Raw genomic sequence first — 17,537 nt, 5'->3', positions numbered from 1 at the left:
ACCATGACGACTCACACGCTCTCTCGCTCTCTTCTAAATGTTCTCGCCACCGCCGCCGTAGTCCTCGAGGCACCCGGCCTGCCTTCTGGAAGTTCATTCTGTGTTGAAAAATGTGAGGGTGCAAAATATCTCCTGTGCGATATTTCCGGAACCACTGTCAAGGGGACAGCTGACCGCAGAGAAATGATTTGACTGATTGCAAGAGGGCTTGCCCTTTATAATATGTACAGAAGGAAAGAAGAGAAAGAAAACAATGTGTGAGGCCTATCTGATCTCATGTTTAAGCACCCGGGGCTTCTTGGCTGCTGATTACAATAGTAAAGGTCTTGGTTGACCATTTCGCATCTGGGTTATTTCTCATTGCCCCCAGATCTGAGAAGACAAAATCGTGAAACTCGCTAAATCCATCAGATCCACGAGTGGCTCCACTGTCGCCAATTTCAGGGAGACTGAGAAGGGGAAATCGAGTTGGTTTGCTCGTGACAATGAACTTCAACACGTCTTCAGTGCGAGGTAGATGCTGCTCGGGAATTTCCATCTCCAAGCAAAGGGGAAATTTAGACCCTGGAGCGATTTCAAACCCGTCAGGGTCCTCGCCTTCATCCCGGATAATATCTTTGACGCTCCAAGAAGAACACATGTTGAAAATGTGCACAAAGAGGGGCTCATGTCCCAAGTTTTCGAAATCAAGCCTCCAAGTCTGGCCATCTGTTATATGGTACCGGCCATCGTCCCCAGGCTCATCGGCGCAAGTCATGGAAAATAATCTCTCAAACTCGGCGTCTGGAGATAGATTCTTGAATCCCTGAAGAAATTTGAACTTGGCCAGATGTTCCAAGGTTTGAGCCAGAGAATCCATGGAGTGTTCTGCGCTCCTCTCGATGCACGGCACGTTGGGTATCGGTGCAGCTGTGCCATCCAGCACCCGGAATGCATTTTCAGCGTCTAGCTCAACATTGAAAGTTGGCAAATCTAGAGGTTTCTCTGTGATGGAGACCTCGAGGACTGGATTCTCTGACAGGCTTTGTCGTAGCTGCTCTCGGTCAGCCTGGGGTAAGGAATCCGTTATGTGCACAGTAATATTTTGATGCGAAGAGAAGCTGACAGGCTTGGCCTTCCAAGAACGCAACTTTGGATCGCCTTCTTTGGAAGATCCAATGAGTTTGATGACTGAAGTGAGACTTCGTGTCGTCTCAACTACAAACTCGTCGGGCTGCTCATTTGATCGAGATTTGACATCCTCCAATGTCCACCATGCCGCCACTTCGTACTTGTCGCCAACACATACCCCATGGGCCTGACCAGCATTGAGAATGTGCTCTTTCGTGTTGTCATCAAAAAAGACAGAAGTAAAGACGGCGTCGGGCCCAGATAGTAGACTCTCGAAGAAGCAAATATTGCTGCTGCCGTAACGACGAGGAACGTGGTTAAGACCGAGAGATCGAAACTGATTCTGGAGGTTCTCATGCCAGGTATTGAGGGTGACTTGAGAGCCTTCGCTTTTTAGGAGCTGCAAGGAACGGAGAAGTAAATGACTGAGAGCACCTCTTCGCTCATTTCCCACCTCGATTTCCCTTGTTTGTTCGTCTTGGCCACAGGCAGTAATGATGGTGTAACCTCGAGCATCAAGCAGACGGTCAACTGGAAATCTTGCGCTTCGCAATTGTTTCGATGTATCTTGGGGAGAAAGAGTGTCGAACGTGGGTTCTTCGTCCTCCTCCGTGCCCAGTTCACCCTCAAGGAAGCGGACTTCTCCCAAGGCAAAGTGGCCGGTTCGCTTGACGCCCGCAGAGAAGCAGCAATCCAGCATCACAGTGACTTTCATACCTTGATTGATCATCTTATCGATGTCTTCCCTGAGCATGCTGGTCGTATAGTCGGGGCTGAGACTGGGGTTTGGCCGATAAAGACCAAGACGCAATTCCCTCTCGCTGTTCTTCTTTCCATGACCCGAAAAGTGGATGTAGACATTTTTGATCGTTTTGAGAGTGCCTGCATCTATGACTTCTCTCAGGATAGCCGAGACATTCTCTATCGTTGCTTGATCTTGGGGGTCCTCGGCGGGCATGTCTTGGCATTGTCCAGCTGGTCTCTTGGAGGCTGTGAGCTTTGAGACCTTGACGTGAGGCCACTGAGTAAAGAATTCTCCCATAGTCTCAACATCGTTAACGGCGCCCTGGAGTGTGTTGTCTTGGGTATTGGCGTAGAAATTGACGCCAATGAGGACAGCCCAATGGGTCGCATCGGTTTGCGGCCGTGTTGGTGGCATTATGTTGAGCTTGAAAGTAACACGAACCACTAGAATAATGCCGTGACAAGAAATACTGCAGAAAAAGAAATTGACAACGCCAGCAAACAGCAAGTCGAGTCTGGGCCGGGCTGACTTGTATCGACCACCTGATATGAAATGTCTCAGCGCTCTTTCACGATGCTAGGCGACAACACGGCAAATTTATCGCCATGCTTCGAGTGCAAGTTTTGAAGGGTGTAGGGGGCCTCAAATCAACCAATACGCCTCACTTTTGTGGTTTGAGGCCATACCGTGTCTGGCCTCCTTCAACAACAAACAAATGGCGTATCCACGTGGCGTCCTCGTATCTGCAAGAACTCAAGGGTGCCAAGGCGATTTGAAACTACCTGGGCCACAATCAGGTATTCCAGGGTGAATGGCGCTGATGCGGACGAAGCGTGCATGACAAAGGGGGGAGACAGACCTGCCACGGAAGCTTTGGCGAGACTTTAGACCCTGAGTGCGCTCCATGCTTCGCGTGCATATCAAGGCTTTGGATGGGCCGGGTCCTCGACCTCGTACAAGGACTCATTCATGATATGATTAGTTACTGTGTTCTATGTTGTTGTGGTTGATGGCCTCGGATTTGGTAGGTTCCAACCGGGCCACTTGCCAGATTCCCCATCCACGCCGCTGAATATCATCGAGACTCTAGTCCAAGGACGGCTCTCGACAGGGCAATCTCTTCGTGGGCGATTTCTGTCAAGTCGCTCATCAGCGGCCGTCAGAGCCGAGAGAAGAATGTTGGAACCAGGAGTGGAGTGGAGTGTCGGGACAAGAGAAACGCGATGTTTATGAGGCTTAAACGCCCAAGCACAATAGAGAGGTCACCGCCTACCCAGTGGGTTCCTTATGTCCATCATGGTTCGTAACTATTGCTTGAAGTTTCCGTTCGGTTCGAGATGTTGTTGAGTACATAAACAAAATAGTCAGGAGAGAATGTGACAGTGCTTTGAGTGGAGTCCTGCAAGAGCGTCTATCAGCTTGCGAAGTAACGACGGCTAAGTCTTTTCAACGTAATTCTCGTTATTGCCGCCACAATGCAAGAGCCTGAAAAGACCATTAATACAGTGACAACCAAGAAGAAGTTGCTCCGTCAAAAGAGAAACAAAAAAGGAGCCAGCAAGCTTGCTTGACAGCCAAAAAAAACATACAACAGCGGGGATTCGCTGGTCGTCACCGACCCAACTACTAATCCGCCCCTCACCGGCTTATCTATGGGAGAGCGGACGGGATCCCGAGTTCTCCGGTGGGTATGGTCGTATGTGAGAGATTTGTGGTGCTAGCAAGCCTATGGGCTGAGTTCTCGCATTGAATCACATCGCCTGTCAGGTTCCCTAATACTAGACTGTTAACCATCTACTGACACTTATCTGCCTTTGTGCCGCCTTATCTAATAGTTTCCGGCTCGGCTTTGACCTGGCAACTAACTAAATCGGCCAGTTCTGGCCTTGGATGCTGGACTCGGGGGGTATTCTGGATCAGCTAGAACAGTGCAGAAGAGAAAACCATTTCGTTATGGTCGTCTTCTGTCTTTCATGTTCTTAGTCACAGAGGCCAGATACGAACCTCTGGCCAAAATTCAGCTATCCATGGGCTAGAGGCGGAGCTATTTGAGATTATCGATTGCCACGCAACGTTTGTTCCCAGTCTCGACCATGGGCCACGCACCCAAGACGAGAAACTCCATTTGACTGGCCAGGCACAATGGATCAGCTTTGCCTCTGAGATCCGATTGGCCAATTGTTGATCCATGAGACCAGGGTACGATGAATCTAGACCGTCACTGAACCATGCGACATGCACACCTGAGGGATCGAGATAAATATCAGTCTTTCTCCGATATCCCTCGACCTAGTGGTGTCTTCAAGTGTTTGAACCGCAAATAGCCAACATGTCTGATAATCCATCAACCCCAGTCACCAATGAAAAGAAAACATACCCCTCCGACCCCGTGCCAGCGGATTACGCTTCCTGGTCCAACAAAGACAAGCTCCAATGGCTAGACCGCCAGGGGTTTCCACATGATCCTACAATCAACCTTGGAGATTGCTACCGCTCCGGTGCCAAGGTTACGCAAATCTTCACGGTCTTCACCAAGTTACTACAGCGAGTGTACACATCATTGAGTGAAAAGGCTGGTCAAGCTATCCGGAAGGCCTTCTCGACCTTTTTGAATGCATACAACCAAAGCATCGGCCGTCTCTCTAACGAAATTTACGCTAATGTCGCCTCGCTCCTTAGCACCGGCCGGTTCAACAATGAGAGCAGCCTCATTGAGCCCGTCTCCGTCCCTGACTTGCCAATCGAAAATGACGACGGCACGTCCAACATAGTGACCACGGTTCGTGGTTTTAAAGATGTGAGTCCTGCAAGGCTATGCTAAGCCGTATAGATTTCAACCGCTGACATGTTTTGTCTAGAAAATTTGGCCCTATTTTCTTACCGTGCTCGAATTGCTCCAGAACAAGTGGAAGTGGCTCTCCAAGGTCCACCCACCCATGAACGTGTCGTACAGCAACCTCATCAAGGCAATGGCTGATGCGGGAGAGACACTCTTCCTGGAGTACCAAAAGGAGCAAGATAGATCTGCGGGAATTTGAGGCTGAGGTACCTTTATTGGTGTCGCTACCACCACTGCACCAGCGAACGGAATGACCAGTGGCTATTGACTCCTTGACCAGGAGCTGGCTGAGGGAGGAATGAACAATAAGGAGGTCATGGGATTGATTCACTGAGTGATTAGCTTTTCACAGGATTGTAACGCGCGCCCGATTAAAGAATATGCTTATTGATTCTATGTCAAGGCCTGAAATCACCTCACCTGATCTTCTGAAGAAGTATGCAAAGCGCAAGGGCTTCTCAAGGTTTCTCAGTACAGCCAGCACGATGTGGAATACAGTTCAGCTATTGCACGCAATGATCCTTTCCTGAGTCCGAGCAATAGTGTCGGTAAATGTATGTGGCGAGTGATTTGTGCGTTCATCGAAACTGCAAAATATAATAAAGGGAAATACCCCACAACGAGGCAGATGCTTTGAATAGTATATCTGCTTTATTAGATAGCAGCTGACGAGCTTGGAAATCCAGCGCACAATGTTTATTTCTACGTCGAGGCTATCACACCATTTTTGCGTTCATCGAAAATGTAAGATATAATAGAAAGAAATACCCCCCAATAATATAGATGCTTCAAAAAACAGCAGCCGCCAAGCTTGAAAATCCAGCCAATGACTTTTGTTCCCCTCTGGGTCACTGCCCAACGCGACAGACCAAACAACCGTGAGACGCACTCTGGAAGCCCAGAACCTCTAAGACTTTCTTCAAGTGACTCTGGCATTGTTCTACTTACACGGAGAGTACACAATCTTGTTCAAGCGGTGGAAGAGGCGTTGCCTTAATACCAGTTAAACATGACATTGGAATATCCTACTGAAGATTACGAGCGAAAAGATATCCATAGTAGTATGAAGCATGAAAGAGAGCGGAAACTACAACTGACAATCAAAAATACCTTGAATTCTGAAACAACTCCCATATTTGAACCAGCCTATCTGTTTCTGAGGCGCGACATATCAGGCCATCCTCATTCAAGACAGACGTCGCTATTTCAAGTGCTGGATAAACCAGCCACGCGAGGACATATCTTGCCCGTAGAAGTATTGCTTTCCTCCCACGGAAAAAGGGACCTGCACCTGCCGAGCATCATTCCATATGCCATTCTGTGGCTCACTTCCCATCTTGCCACCATCATTGAGACACTTGATAATCCATTTCTTTGTACCCAGATCCTGGCCGTAGAAATATTGTTTGCCATCAATAGCATAGGGAAATTGCACATGGTAAGTCCCATTCCAGTGACCACTGTCGGTTTCGTCGCCCAATTTACCACCAGGGAGGACTTTTTGAATAAACCAGCGACGTGTTGGTTGTGAAGGATGGGCCGGTTTTGATAAATTGGCGGCAGTTTGCAACGGATCCCAGGTGGTCTTTTCAAGCACATCTCCTATTGTTTTTCCGACGGCCTCAATTCCACTGAAGATCCCGCCTGGGCTGCTTCTTCCGCCTGCGTAAGGGTTGCCCACATCTTGGCCATAGATGTACTGAGTGCCGCCAATGTTAAACGGAAACTGGACCGCGTATCGAGTTGCCCAATGGCCTTGATCAGTCTCGCTGCCCATCTCGCCTCCGGGAAGAAGTTCCTGGATAAACCAATACTTGGTGTCGAGGTTGTGGCCAAAGAAGTAGTGCTGATTGCCAATTGAGAAGGAGTACAGCACGTGATAGGCGTTGTTCCAATGACCGGAATCGGTCTGGGCTCCCATTCTCCCGCCCGTGAGAAGTTCTTGAATGAACCAGTAATTAGTGCTTAACTTGTGACCGCAGAAAAAGACCCGATTGTTGATCGTGAAGGGAAACTGAACCGCGTATGAATAGTCCCAGGTGCCTGAATCTGTTACAGAACCCATTTTGCCACCAGGAAGAAGCTCCTGGATAAACCAGTACTGGTCCGATTGACATTGGCCGTACAAGAACTCCTTTCCACCGATTGAGAATGGGAATTGCGCTAGGTATGATCGTCCCCAAGAGCCATTGGCAGTCTGAGCACCCATTGCGGTAGCCATGACGAAGATGTGGATGAGCAGATGTTCGGTTGGGTGGTTTGATGTAGATTGTCACCTGGTTGGGACAGCGATTAGAAAGAGGGTAAGCGATTGAGAAGACTGAGTGAGATACTGAAAGTGAGTATGGTCTTCCAGCAGCTATCGGTGCAGTCCCTCTTATATCTTTCTGCCCCATCCGTGAATGGCCTGCATCTGGCACTCGTGCGGTCTTGTTGTCGGAGTTCTTTCTCAAATCCATAAAATCCTTTTGCATTCCGATTGACAGCCTATTTCTCACTCAGCTCGCCACGTCTTTGCCACTTTTTTGCGTGCATACGCGAGTTGATTCAGAGGATAGCCTCGACCGGTCCTATGCGCCATTCCCTGTACTAGAATGCCACAGCGGGGTAGGTCGAAAATTAGGCTCCTTTGAGGGCATTGGAATATGATGTCCATTTGTGAATTTGTGTGGATAACCTATAACCTTATGACCACTACGCAGGCTGAAGAGAGTATCGCTGGTCACAAATAAAGATACTGAGATACTTACAGCTTTGAATCCAGTAAGCGCAAAGGCTATGGCTGTGAATACACAAGATTAATAAGTCTAGACACAGAATCGACCAATAGTTTGCTGCATGTCTGAGATTTAGAAAGAACTATATTTACTAGCGGGGCATGTAGCATCCGCTGATGCCAGCCCCAAAAAGTGTTGTTTCTTGTCCAACTGGAGAATTCCATCCATTCCCGAAGTTATGATCATATCCCCTGTACCAGCACATCGACAGGCCGGCTACTGAAAGCCGATAACAATCGTCGTTGATGCAGGCGATTATTTTTGCGGCTATTGTGCTCTGAGCCCGCTGAATCTGAGGCGTGATTTTCGTAGCCGCTATTGATTCCCCGCTGTCGCTTGTCTCAGCCTCTGTTAGTTGACCGCTTCTTCAGCTCGCTACGAAAACTCCAATGCATCCAATCAACTAACCTGTAGGTAGAAGTCACAGCGCGGGCTGGCATGTTCTATTGGCAATAGCGTATTTCGCCATCAACTCGACACGTGGTAGACAGAACTGTCAAACAACATCCAGCCTTGCCAGTTCAATTCCCAAATCTTCTCAGCCAGCCACGAATCCGAGACCAGTGTCACATGTCTTGTGAAAGCATGGGCAGAAGGCCTGGGCTCTTACGATCCTGATGCATAGTCGAATCGAGACTTTCGAGTCTCGGCCTGTCTCCTCAGCTCGGCTAGTGGAAAGAGTGAAAGAGAGTGTCAGACAAAGCTGTCCTGGAAGGCTGGAACACTTCATGTTTCTCGACTGGAACTCTAAAATACTACGGCACCCCTTTCACGTGGTGCAAGCGGTACAATCAGCCGAAGGCCGACTCCGCGAGCCAAGCAATTAGGTCAGGGTGGAATCAGAGGGTCGGCGCGTGAGGCGACCAATATTGGACTGGCCGGTGAGAGCTGCGGCCGATACAACTTGCAATCAACATAGCGAGAATTGGCGGTAGATACGGAATGGCATATTATATTAAGTATTATTAAGTATTTTAATGTAACGTACATGATAAGCAAGTGGATCAGACAAGCAAGTAGATCAAAAATTCTAACCTCTTTTCCTTAGAACGCAATAAAAACACTATAAACTATTTAATTAATAAAAACTACTTACTATACTCTTCCCCAGATATCTCAATCACTACCTAATAGGTCCTTGCATTATAACCAGGCTTACCGCAGATACTATAATGCTGAACCCCCGATCGCGCTGACCGCCCTTGACCACCACTCCTTAATAATTCCGCCGCCACCTAAGCATCTATATCCATTTAATTAATTACCTGCCTTACTTCTTCTATAGTTATTACCCCTCTTCTTTATAGTCAGGTTCTTTTTACCCTCCAGCGCCGGCTTAGTATCTTATTCGCCTCTCAAAGGTCTTAGACCTCAGATCTCAATAAGGCATTCTTATATATTATTGCCTTTATTCCCTTTGCAAGAGACTTTAAAGCTCCTAGAATTAACTCTAGGGAGCTACTTTTATATCTTCTAATTCGTCTCTCAAGGTATTTAAACTAAGATCTAGCCTTAAGCATAGTCTTTAGGGTCTTTGAGACCCAAGGGGTTAAGGGGCTAACTACCTCCTCAACCGGCGTTAGAGTCTATAGCTACACATTAAGCTTTAAGATTATATTTTTAGGGTTAAGAGAAATAAGCCTAGCTCCTTTAAAAGCCCTCCTAATATTTCTTTCTATTATAATAGCCTTATATGCGGCATAAAAGGCTAAAAAGAACTTAGTCTTAGAAATATAGGTAATAAAGCATCTAATTAGATACTTTATTTCTTAACCATAAGCCTTTTTTAGCACGCTAAAGTACTTAATATTAAGGGGCTAGAGCAGATAGGAGGAATAAGGTAGTATATAAAGTTAGATAATTTTCTTTTCCTCATAATATCTCTTAAATTTAATAAAATAATAACTTTTATAGCTATTAAGGATTAAGAAATAATAAAAACTAATTAATTAATTAATTATATATTAATCAAAGCGCTTAAGCCACTTAAGACTAGTCTTATTATTAATCTAGTTATTTTAAGTTATTATAATAGCCTAATCGCCTAGGAGGTTACTTTTTTAGTACTAGTTAGTGTAAAATACCTTATTTATAAGAAGGTCTTTTATAAATAAAATTCTAGAAAAATAAGCTTATAGGATATAAGCCTAGGATTTTATTACCCTTTTAGGAAGGTCATGTAATCTCAGACTTAGGGCTTTATTATAAGCCCGATAACGCCGTTAAACCCGTCTCCTTCTATAGGGTATTTCCTATCCGGTTTTAAATATCCTAGTTTAAAACCCGATAGGTTTTAACTTCTATTATGCTATAACTCGGCTTCTAGTCATCCGTTACTAGCAAAACTAATAGGGTTTTAAAGCCCGGAATTAGGGCTATCCGACGGTATAACTTCTATCCGAATCGGGCTAATAGATTCCGAGCCATTTACTATATAAGCTATAAACCCTCTCTTAGAAATAGCTCCTAAGATCTTCAATCAATTCAGACAATAAGAACACTAATTAGAAGCTAGTCTTCTCTATTTTAACCCTATCTTCTATTTGCCCCACTCTTATTACTCTATGATTCCTTACCTAGCCAATTAGCTTTATATAAGGACTGATTCCACTGCCTATTCACCTCCTATCTCTATTACCTACCCTATAGTCTTTGAAGACTATATTTCCTCTATTTTTCAGTCTTTTACAGGTTATGAGCCCGGTTGCTCAGCTTGTATAATTGACTATAATAAGCCTTTAGATATTAAAGAATATTCTTCTTTAACTATCTATCTCCCTACTATTAAAGGAAAATCAAGGGTTTCTATTACCCTATACCCCTTTATTTCTCTATTTAATAGGGATATTCTTTTTATGACTTTATATAATTTCTTATATAAAGAAAAGCTCCTCTTAGAAGAATACCCTTCTATTAGAGACTTTCTTAATAAGGATTATATATTAGCTATAACTACCTAATAAAACTAGTAAAATCTAGTAAAGGTTAGCTACTAGCTATAATAAAGAAAAACCACTTTTAGGTTCTCTTTATTAAGTCTTAAAAAGACTATAAATTTAAGTCTTTTCTTATAATAAGAAAATTCTTAGAAAATTAGCTATATAAAATAGCTAATAATAAGTATAATATTTCCTCTCTTAAAGGGAGTGAAAATTATATAACTTGGGCTTTAAGGCTAGAAGCTCTTCTTACTAAAGAAAAGCTATATACTTCTATTTCTATAGAAGATAGCCCTATAGCTAAAAGTCAAGAAGCTTTAGCTATAATACGTCTTTACTTAGAAGATAGCCCACTATTATAAATTAAGTATATAAATACTGCTTATAAGGCCTGGGAAGCCTTAAAAAACCTATATAATTCTTCTAGATTTACTTCTAAATTCCTACTTATAAAGGAATTCTTTAATTTATCTTTATCTAATTACTCTACTATAGAGGATTATTTAAATAAAATTAAAGAAGTAACTGATGAATTAGAAGCTAGGGAAATAGCTATACCTAAAAAGTAATTATAGCTTGGATTTTAAATAATCTAGATAAAAGCTATAGTAGCTATATAACTAATATTTCTCAATCTTTAAGAAATAACCCTAATGCTTATAACTTAGAATCTTTATCTTCTAGCCTTATAGATGAATCTAAAAGGTTAGATAATAAGGAAAACCCGGTTTATTTAGCTACTAAAAAACTATGGAAAAAGAAGAAAATAGCTAATAAATGCTCTTATTGCAAAATAAAGGGACATTTAGATAAAGACTGCTATTTCCTTTACCCTAATAAGGCTCCTAAGAATTTTAAAATTAAGGATAATAATAAGGTTACTAAACCTAATAAAAATCCTAATAATAATTCTAAGTCTAAAAGGGAAGAAAGAGAAGAAAAACAGGAAAAGTTATTTATAACTAAAACTGAATTTTCTCCTACCCTAGAGGAAGGATCTGATATAGACCTTGATATAGAAAGTCCCTCTAATAATGAAAAATCCCCTTTTAAGGTATATAACCCTCCTTTATATTTATCTATATCTTCTTTAAATAAAAAAAAGACTAATAATATATTAGGACCTATAACTAGTTATATACCAGCTTTAAAAACCCTATTAAAGGGATTAAAAGAGGTAAAAAACTATAACTTTAACTATAATAATAAAAATATAACTAACTTTATATATAATACAGGAGCTACTAGGTGTCACGGCCATGACGTGGGCCAGGCGGGGAAGTATAGCAGAAAACACTCTAACTAAGTAGGACCGAGAAAGCTAAATATCGCTCCTATCGGTCCTAGGATTAAACATTAAAAGCGTCGGTCCTACCAATAGACTAAACCCAGGGAATATTAGTCTAAAGATTAATCATAAGTATATAAAACACACTTATTATAATTTCCTATATACTAGCTACCTTAGCTATTAATATAACTTAGTTATACTTAATACTATTAAGTATATTACTAGATATAACTTATAACCTATTACTTAGACTATGCCTAGCACTCTCTACTAATATAAACCCTATATGATTAGTTTATCTCTTAAGAAACATATAATTATTATATATTAATAGCTCTTATTTAGTAATATATTATATACTCTAAGTAATACTATTACTATAGCACCTAATACTGGATCTCCTTCTACCCCTCGCAGTAAGCTACCTATTACCCCCTAATAGGGATAGCCCGCGACCAAACCAGAGGAACCTAACATCCCAATGGATACTAATAACGATAGCGAAGAACATATCGTCCTGGCCTCACACGAGGATAAGGTCCGCAAACTCAGAAATAAGTATAACCACCTAAGCATCTAGCATAATAACCTCCTAGACGGCGCACGCAATAACGCCAGGATCACTTAAGAACGATTAGCTAGCATAGAGGCATTTATGAATAATATATAGGAACGCTTCCGCCAAGCCATAGAATAATAATAGCAGTAATACTAGTAGATAATTAATAAATAATAGAACTAGATCGACTAACTTACTACGCTCTAAGCTCAGTAAAATAACCTAGCATAATAGTAGGTCTATAATCTCGGTAACCTAACGTTTAAATATACTACCGCTAATATTACCCATAAAGATATTAGCGAGATTATTAAACCTAAGGACTTAGAACTATTTAATAAATAGGCTATATATATTAGGATATTCCTTATATCCCTTAGAGTATACTAATAGTACTTTCCCACTAGAATAACTAGTGCTAAAAGTAAGGTCTTATATGCTAGTAAATGCCTTATAGGTAATATACTCACTTAGTTTAAACCTAAGCTATATGACTTTCTCGGGAATAAACCCACCGAGGAAATATAACTCCTTTTCGCTAAATATAAAAACTTTAAAAAAGCAATTAGATATAACTTTAGAATTATTAATAAAAAATAATAGGCTATATAGAAACTTAAGAACCTATAATAAATAAAGGCCGCCTTAACCTATATAGCTAAGTTTATATAAATTACCTTATTTCTTAATTAGGGAATAAGTGCCCTTTAGATTACTTTCTATAAAGGACTTAAAGATAAGATTAAGGATAAGCTCTATAAAGCAGAAAAACCTAATAACCTCTAGGACTATATTAATATAACTATTAAGATTAATAACTAATAATTTAAATAATAAATAGAGAAATTTAATAAAAGATAAATTTAAGATAATAAGAATAATACTAATTAATCTTAAAGGTAAGAATAAATTAAGGGTAATACCTCTTATAGAACCTACACTTGGGACCTATAGAACTTAGAATAGCCTAGAGAGATAGTAAGGATATTAAATGCTATTACTGCTATAAGAAGGGCTATAAGGCTAATAAATACTAAAAGAAGCAGTGAGATATAGAGGAAGGGCGCTATTAATTAAAGCTATAATAGCCCCTCCTAGAAGGTAAGAAATAAGTAAGATCTACCTAGGTAGATATTAAACCCTAGATAGCTATCTATATTATTAAAATACTTAAAATAGCTTAATAAGGATATAATAAAACTAGTATCTAATTAAATAAGCTAGATATACTATATAGCTAAGTATACCTCTTAGAAGAATAAGTAGAAGGTAATTATATAATTAATAATATCACGAAGGAATAACTCTATAAACTAATTAAACCCTAAAAAACCAACCGCTCGTATATTATAAAACATATAGGATAAAAACTACTCCTAGAGCCTAATAAGGAAAGATAATAACTAAGTAACCTAATGCTATAGTATATTATCGCTATGACTAAACGCGCTAAACCTAAAACTAAGGAACCTATAATATCCTCTTTAGTATAATAACCCTTAAATAAATAAGCTAACTTCTAAGAAGCCGCCGCAAAAGGATTTAATTATAAGAAATAAATTATAAAATATAAAGAGAAGAAATAACTTTTAGTGCCTGCTATAGTCTATTAAAGGGATTACTAGTAAGATAACCCCATATAGTATAACTATACCTTATGCCCTTAATACTAGATTAAGGTATTATAAGAATATAATAAAATCTATAAATAATAAAAAATAAACTAATATAATAGATTACCGCATAATAATTAGATTACTAAAACTAGTAGTAGTAATATTAATTAAACTAAGTTTAAGTATAAGGCCTAAAAACTATAGAAAGAACTATGCTAAGAGCACTCTAGGAAGCCCTAAAAGAGTAATAAAGAATTATAAGAAGAGAAAAACTACCCCTAACTATATAATAAAAATAATAATAAGTATTAAAATAGCCTAAGGGAAAGGTATATCTAGACTATATAAGAATATATAAAAATATTAAATAAGTAAGAAATCTATATTTAAGCCTACTACTAGGAACTAGCTAAAGACCCTTAATATCTAGAAGTACCTTTTAATCTATGAGATAATATAAGGATATACCTAATATACTAAGAGCATATTAGTATCTCTTAGATATTATATTAATATTATTAATATAAAACCTATTAAGAGGAGAAATAAGAATAAAATTACTTCCCTATCTTACTACTTTATTAATTAAATAATAAACCCTATCTATAATATAAAATAGAAGGGTATAAAGTAATATACTAATATAAATCTATTAGCATTATAAATACGCGATATTCTTTAAAACTCTACTACGCCACTTAGGAGAAGAAATAAATCACTTATAAGATTAAGGACTAGTAGAAAATAATTAGCTAAGAAAATAAAAAAGACCTAAGAGCTAAATAAGAATAATAATACTAGGATTAGCTACATAGCTAGGATAATATATATAACTACGACGCCTATGTAAATAGCGAGTATAAATTCGACCACATAAACTATGCTCTAGTAATATTAAAAAACTAGATACCCTATCTGATATAGGGCGACGGGTAAATAAATAAGAGAATATATTACCCTAGAAGGCCCTTTACTCTATTACTAGAGTATATAAGCGATAATGCCTAGAACTAAAAATATAAGTTAGAGGAGAATAATTAAATACTTTAGTAGATAGCAGAGCTAAGTAAAACTACTTTAACCTAATAATAGTAAATAGACTTAGGCTACTATAGAGGTATAAATAGACGCCTTACTTAGTTATTAACCTAGAAAGAACCCCTTTTGATTATAATAATAATATTATTAATAGCGAGATTAATTACCTTAAAGTTTTTATTAAAGGAAAAAACTAAGGTATTTTATTTAATATTATATTAAATAAGTAATATAATCTTATACTTAGGTACCTATAGTTATAATAATTTAACCTATATTTTAACTAGAAGACTAGCTAAGTGCTTTCTTTTAATAATAAGATACCTTTTATAATAAATAATAACTTAAAATATAATATAAGATCTTAAACTTTTATTAAAGGAATTAAAGAAACTAGGCAGAGGCAAATATAAGATACCTCTCTACCTATAGGGATAAGATATAAATATTAAAAAGGATAAAAATAATAGCAATAAAGGATAATTATATAAGTTATATAATAGTTTTATAAACTTAAAAAGGACCTAGCTCTATAAAAAAACCATAAGATAACTTAGAAAAAAAGAGTAATTTAAGAATATTTTATAATAATATTATACCTATAAGAAACTCTTCGCGGAAGAACTTAAAATAGGCCTACCTAAGCATATATACTATGACCTAGAAATTAAGTTTATTAATAAGAAGTAACCTAGCTTTAGTAAACTCTACCTACTTAATAAAGTATAACTACTAGTATTAAAGGAATATATTAAAGATATAATATAAAAAGGATATATTAGGGAAAGTAAGTTATTTATTAGATACCTTATTATATTTATTCTAAAGAAAAACGGAAAGCTCTAGCTTTATATTAACTTTAGGATGCTTAATGCTATTATAGTTAAGGATTATATACCGCTACCTCTCATTAGCGAATTAAAGGATTGGCTTTTTAGCATAAAGTATTTTATAATACTTAACCTTAAAGGAGCCTATAACCTTATTTAGATTAAAGAAGGATATAAATAGAAAACCGCTTTTTATACTAAGTATAGATTATTTAAGTACCTTATTATGCCCTTTAGACTTATTAATATACCTATTATATTTTAATAAATAATTAATAATATACTATAAGAATATCTAGATATATTTATTATATATTACTTAGATAATATCCTTATTTTCTCTAAAATAGAGGAAGAATATATAGAATATATCTATAAGGTACTATAAATACTATAAGACGCTAAGTTATTAATAAAACCTAAGAAAAGCAAATTCTATACCTTAAAAGTAAAATTCCTTAGATATATTATCTCTTATAACGAGATATAAATAGACCCTAAGAAGGTCTTAGCGGTTAAGGAATAAGAAGAACTAATAAATATTAAGGAAGTATAAGCCTTCCTTAGATTTACTAATTACTACCACAAATTCCTTAAAGCCTTTAAATAAATAGCTATATTATTAATAGAACTTATAAAAAGAATAAAACCTTTATATTTAGAAATAAAGCTAAGAATACCTTTAATAAAATCAAAGAACTTATCCTAAGCGAACTAGTACTTAAGATATTTAACCTATCTTAACTAATTAAACTTAAAACTAATGCCTTAGACTTCGCCCTAGGCGCACAGATTAGGCAACGGGACGACAAAGGACTCTTATACCTAATTATATTCTACTCCCATAAGCTATATAAAGTAAAACTAAACTACCCTATCTATAATAAAGAATTCCTCGCAATTATTAATACCTTTAAAGAATTTAGGCACTATCTCCTAAGAAGCTAATACTAGATTAAGGTATATATAGACTATAAGAATATTACTTACTTCGCGAAAATATAAGAACTTAGTAAATAATAACTCTAATACGCTAAATACCTCTTAGAATTTAATTATATTATTATTTATGTCAAAGGAATAGAGAATAGCAGAGCTAATGCTATTAGCCGACGCCCTGACCTAGATATAAGGAGAACTAAGATAAAGGAACAACTCTTATAGTTTACATAGGAAAAATACCTTATATAATAAATTATCGCGATAACCTATATAATAAAATAAGGCAATCTACTATTTATAAAAATCCTAGAATATAATTAATACCTCTTAAATAATAAAAAAATAAATAAATAATAAGTACCTAAGGAATTATAATATAACCTTATATATAAAATCTATAGCTATTTACTATATAGATACTAAGGAATTAATAAAACCCTAGAATAAGTTAAAATAATATTTACTTTTCTTAATATAAAGAAAATTATTTTAACTATTACTAACTAATATAACCTTTATGTAAAAACCAAGGCATAACGCTATAAACTATATAAAAAACTATAACTACTCCTAGTTATATAATAACTATAAAACTTAATTACTATAGATTTCATTACTAAACTACCCCTATTAGAAAAACTAGCTACTAGAAACTTTTATAATAATATTCTTATTATTATAAATAAACTCACGAAATTTTCTTATTTTATACCCTATAGAGAATTAATAATAGCAGAAGAATTCGCCTATCTCTTCTATTTTTATATTACTAAAATATATAAACTACCACTCGAGATTATTATAGACTAAGGACTATTATTCGCATTAAAATTCTAGTAGAGCCTTATAGG

At 37.8% G+C, this 17,537-nt stretch overlaps 3 protein-coding genes and 1 non-coding gene across 4 annotated transcripts; 1 reads left to right on the top strand and 3 right to left on the bottom strand.

Annotated features, from left to right (window-relative positions):
* Positions 1-280: 280 nt before the first annotated feature.
* LRP88_14507 (uncharacterized protein) lies at positions 281-2,269 on the bottom strand (the record flags this gene model as incomplete). Its single annotated transcript, XM_083250848.1, has 1 exon — positions 281-2,269. The coding sequence occupies one exon, from the start codon at positions 2,267-2,269 to the stop codon at positions 281-283; it is 1,989 nt and encodes a 662-aa protein (XP_083093248.1).
* A 1,170-nt stretch (positions 2,270-3,439) lies between these two features.
* LRP88_14506 lies at positions 3,440-3,555 on the bottom strand. Its single transcript, XR_014475210.1, has one exon. It is a non-coding gene; the product is annotated as a 5S ribosomal RNA (ribosomal RNA).
* Positions 3,556-4,184: 629 nt separating this feature from the next.
* Positions 4,185-4,893, top strand: LRP88_14505 (uncharacterized protein; the record flags this gene model as incomplete). Its single annotated transcript, XM_083250847.1, has 2 exons — positions 4,185-4,652; positions 4,714-4,893. 2 exons carry the CDS (start codon positions 4,185-4,187, stop codon positions 4,891-4,893), a joined length of 648 nt encoding a protein of 215 aa, XP_083093247.1.
* Positions 4,894-5,895: 1,002 nt separating this feature from the next.
* On the bottom strand, positions 5,896-6,915 carry LRP88_14504 (uncharacterized protein; the record flags this gene model as incomplete). The annotated part of the gene is made up of 1 exon (XM_083250846.1): positions 5,896-6,915. One exon carries the CDS (start codon positions 6,913-6,915, stop codon positions 5,896-5,898), a length of 1,020 nt encoding a protein of 339 aa, XP_083093246.1.
* Between the last annotated feature and the right edge of the window lie 10,622 nt (positions 6,916-17,537).

This window comes from Fusarium phalaenopsidis, assembly GCF_050370095.1.
Source record: "Fusarium phalaenopsidis strain FUZ10S chromosome Unknown contig_32372, whole genome shotgun sequence".
In the NCBI taxonomy this organism is placed as follows: Eukaryota; Fungi; Ascomycota; class Sordariomycetes; order Hypocreales; family Nectriaceae; genus Fusarium; species Fusarium phalaenopsidis.
This window is presented reverse-complemented; position numbering and strand designations above follow the sequence as displayed.